The sequence below is a fragment of the Bombina bombina genome, chromosome 2 (genome assembly GCF_027579735.1).
Source record: "Bombina bombina isolate aBomBom1 chromosome 2, aBomBom1.pri, whole genome shotgun sequence".
NCBI lineage: Eukaryota > Metazoa > Chordata > Amphibia > Anura > Bombinatoridae > Bombina > Bombina bombina.
This window is the reverse complement of record NC_069500.1, coordinates 825,326,253-825,331,252: the sequence shown is the minus strand read 5'-3', so window position 1 is coordinate 825,331,252 and position 5,000 is coordinate 825,326,253. Positions and strand designations below refer to the sequence as shown.

Sequence of the window (5,000 nt, the reverse complement as noted above, 5' to 3'; positions counted from 1 at the left end):
TATTTTCTAAAAGAGCAAAATTGATAGTCACATGTTTATATGTTTCTCAGTAAAAAAAAAAAATCCATGCTTTATTAGGTTTTTCTTTATGAAGATAGTGATGATTATTTAATGACTATGTTATTTTTTGTGAATATATTATTTATTTATCACACAATACATATATATATACACACACACAATACACACACACACACACAATACATATATATATATATATATATATATATATATATATATATATATATATATATATATATATATATATATATATATATATATATATATATATACATACACACACACACAATACATATAAATACACACACAATACATATATATATACACACACAATACATACACACACACACACACTACATATATATACACACACAATACATATATATATATACACACACACTGACACACACAATACATATATATACATATATATATATATATATATATATATATATATATATATATATATATATATATATATATATATATATATATATATATATATATATATATATACACACACACATACACAATACATATATATATATACACACACACATACACAATACATATATATATACACACACACATACACAATACATATATATATATATATACACACACACATACACAATACATATATATATACACACAAACACATACACAATACATATATATATATATACACACAAACACATACACAATACATATATATATATACACACACACACACTCACACATCTATTAATTGAATAGCACTCTTTATATTAGATACAGTGGTTTCCTAAAACACCTGCCTATTAGCCTGCTCCTTCAGTCATACTGACCGCTTGGACTTTGTTAAACTATTAGAAGAGTTTCTGCAAACTATCATTGTAAACAACGGGTGTGTAATATTAAACACTGTGTAAATAAAAGTATATTCCTAATATAACCATGATTGTATATTTTATCTATCTATCTATTTATCTATCTATCTAACAATCCATAGATTTTACAAGGACCTGCTCCACATTTCTTGAATGCACATCTGGCAGTATAAGGCTGTGCTTATTGTCATAGCCTGTGTTTGGGACATCTGACACCCTCCCCCCCCCCCCCCCCCCCTGTCCATTTTCAAGTTGTGCATAGCAGTCTGGGCTCAAGCACTTACTAGTCTGCTTAATGGTAGAAAAAAACAACTAATTTCTATTTCTATTCCACTGCACTTTTAATAATAATAATTTTATTTTGGTATCCATAACTAAATATTTGTATCTATCTATCTATCTCTATCTATATATCTATAGGAATAATTAAAAAAGTGATAAACATAAGTAAATACAAGGTTGTGTGTATGCATGTTTATGTGTCTGTGTGTGAATGCTGGTATGTAAATTTAACCTATTTTGTCCGGCCTATCAATCTAATCTATCTTTCTATCATCTGTTTATATCTATCATCTATCTATCTATATTTCTTTCTATCTATCTATCTATCTATCTATCTATCTATCTATCATCTATCTATCTATCTATCTATCTATCTATCTATCTATCTATCTATCTGTGTGAGCCTGTCTGTCTATCTGTTTGTCTATCTATGCATCCCCAACTATCTATACATCCCCAAACACATTCCCATATTTGGAAGTGATTAGGTTAACACTACATTTAGTTTATACATACATATATGTTACAAATTGATTTACTTTAAGCACAGAAGCACTGTCAGGGCACGTCTCTGGCTGGCTGTGCTGAAGTGCTGTGTCTCAGATCCCGGCACAATGTGCTGGCCCATGAGCTGGCCAGGGAAAGGTGCTTATCGATAAGTGAGAGATGCTGACGTCAGGCTGTGCTGGCTGTGAGACTGAGGCTGGCAGGAGGTCTGAGCCTGAGCTTCAATATTATCTGCAGCTTTACAGCACTAGACAGACCAAAGACTCAGGACCAGCACCATCACTTGGGGAAGAGGGAGAAAGGACCAAGCTATCACATAGAGCCATTGTAACCAAGGGGAAGGAGGGGGAGAGAGAGGGAGCAGGGGGAGCTCATCAAGCCATGCAGGATTGACTGCAAAGGGGAAGGTAATCGATGGCTAAGCTTTGAATCTGAATTAGCCTGGAAAGCAAAAGGAGAAGAAAGGATAGGAGGAGGAGGGGGTAAGCACAAGGAATCTGTGAGGAAGATGGAACTTACAATGGAGAATCTAGGGAACCTCCATAGTGTGTCCCACTCACAAGCTGGGGAGTTAATGAGCTCCTCTCACAGTAGGCAAGCTTCCCACAGAAATCTGGTGTCCCATGGTCGACCTGCTATGGTGACAAGCATGGCTTCTATTCTGGATGGAACGGAATACAGACCTGAGCATACACTAGCAGGTCCCCTGCATCCAGCTATGAACATGTCTTGTGAGTCCCCGTCTGGCATGAGTCTAAGCAGCACCTATACTACGCTTACCCCACTTCAGCATCTACCACCTATTTCCACTGTGTCCGACAAGTTTCACCATCCTCATCACCACCACCACCATCATCATCACCAGAGGCTTACTGGCAACGTAAGTGGGAGCTTCACCTTGATGAGGGATGAGAGAAGCTTGGCATCAATGGGCAATATCTATAGCCACTACCCGAAGGACATGGCAAGCATGGGTCAACAATTATCTCCTCTATCCAACGGCTTGGGTACTTTGCACAACTCACAGCAATCACTGGGCCACTATGGCCACGGAGGACATTTAAGCAATGACAAAATGCTGTCACCCAACAGCTTTGATTCTCATGCTGCCATGCTGTCCAGGAGCGAGGACCACCTGGCTAGGGGCCTGGGTGCCCCAGGACCTGGTATGATGCCTCATTTGAATGGAATGCATCCACATGGGCACCACCATGCCTCATCCAATGGCTCCATCCTTGGTGACAGGGAAAGACAAGCATCCGCCTCTGGGTCACAGACAGGGGGAAATGGGCAAGTAGAGGAAATAAACACCAAAGAGGTTGCACAAAGGATCACAGCCGAGTTAAAGAGGTACAGCATTCCACAGGCCATATTTGCCCAGAGGATCTTGTGCAGGTCTCAGGGTACCCTGTCCGATCTCCTGAGGAATCCTAAGCCCTGGAGTAAGCTTAAATCTGGACGGGAGACGTTTAGGAGGATGTGGAAGTGGCTTCAGGAACCTGAATTCCAGAGAATGTCTGCTCTAAGGCTGGCAGGTAAGGCCCAGTGTCACTCTGCTATTCTTTACACAGTCACAATATAATGACCTAAGGTTCATAGTTTTACTTAACATTCTAACAGACTTATAAATACAGAGGAAATATCATGTGGTGAACAGTTTATTCAGTATGTTAATTGTGGTTACCAAACATATGATTTGCATTAGCTAAGGTTACCTCACAGCTTGGTTATAAATCAATAGGTTTTGTTTAATTGTTTAATCTGAACTCAGTGTGTATATGTATAAATTGTCATATTATACGAACAATATTACCGATGCCCCTCTATATTTTAGTGTGTGCTTGAAATAATTCATATATCTTCAATAGCATAAGTAACTTGACACTCCATGGCATATAGGCATAAAAGACCCCCAAAAGGACCTTCGATCGATATGTTTATATGTCCACTTTGCACATAAGGTGCTTGTAACTCACATTGTGTGTGTATTTGTGTGTCTGTGTGTGTATATTTGAATGGGTGTGCTTGTGTGTATTTGTATTTGCGTATGTGTGTATTTATGTATGTGTATTTGTGTGTGTGTGTGTGTGTGTGTATTTGTATTTGTGTGTGTGTATTTATGTATGTGTATTTGTGTGTGTGTGTGTGTGTGTGTATTTGTGTGTGTGTGTATTTATGTATGTGTATTTGTGTGTGTGTATTTATGTATGTGTATTTGTGTGTGTGTGTGTATTCATGTATGTGTATTTGTGTGTGTGTATTTATGTATGTGTATTTGTGTGTGTGTGTATTTATGTATGTGTATTTGTGTGTGTGTATTTATGTATGTGTATTTGTGTGTGTGTGTGTGTATTTGTGTGTGTGTATTTATGTATGTGTATGTGTGTGTGTGTATTTATGTATGTGTATTTGTGTGTGTGTATTTATGTATGTGTGTGTGTGTATTTATGTATGTGTATTTGTGTGTGTGTGTGAAATTTCTAACAACCTCACCAACTTTGATATTTCTCATTCTTCTTCATTAGGATCCTCTCCTGTTCTCAGGAATACATACATAGGGACTTTTATTTCTTATCATTTTATAACATCCCACCCCTTCTTCCTAGACCTCTCAGCCTATATATAGTGTAAGGTTATATAAGCCATATCCACTTAGCAGCTACTATATCCTCAAAGCCACAAACTTTGTAAAACATCATCTTAAAATGAAAAGGTACCAGAACGTGTGCGAGATGACAGGATAACCCTAAAGGAATGCTTTAACCCTTTGTTATAGGAAAAAAAAGTTTTTCTACACTCAAGATGTGTGTTTGGAGTCAGTTGCATCAAGAGAACCCAGTCTTGGGTAATCATAAAAAGGCCTTAATATAAGGTGGTCGTGAATATTGCCAGATGTGTGTGCGATTGAGCAGAAGAAAACTTATTCCTTAGATCCTCACTCAGCTGCTCCTAGGCCAATCGATCTATACTGGGCTTCTTCATCTCACAAATGGCAGATCCAATCAATTATCTATAGCACACAGACAAGACCCCTGGGGAACTGTCCCTCTCTTGTCCCATCGGCTCTATCTTATCAGGAATCACTTGGCAGCAGCAATTGTATCCAGTTTTATCTATCTATCTATCTTTCTATCTATCTATCTATCTATCTATCTATCTATATATGTGTATGCTGTCTATTTATACACCTATCTGTCTAGCTATATATCTAATATACCAATATATTAAAATATATCATCTATCCCATATATTTATTATCATATATCTCAGCATCCAAATGACCTGCTTATAATGCAATATGCATGGGACCATAATTGTAAC

The 5,000-nt window shown here is 37.1% G+C and overlaps 1 protein-coding gene across 1 annotated transcript in view; it reads left to right on the top strand.

Annotated features, from left to right (window-relative positions):
* The first annotated feature begins 2,187 nt into the window (after positions 1-2,187).
* ONECUT3 (one cut homeobox 3) overlaps positions 2,188-5,000 on the top strand; it is a 144,111-nt gene continuing 141,298 nt past the window's right edge. Inside the window, exon 1 of the mRNA XM_053700724.1 lies at positions 2,188-3,214. Coding sequence (XP_053556699.1) covers positions 2,188-3,214 — 1,027 coding nt within the window. The remainder of the gene's footprint in view (positions 3,215-5,000) is intronic.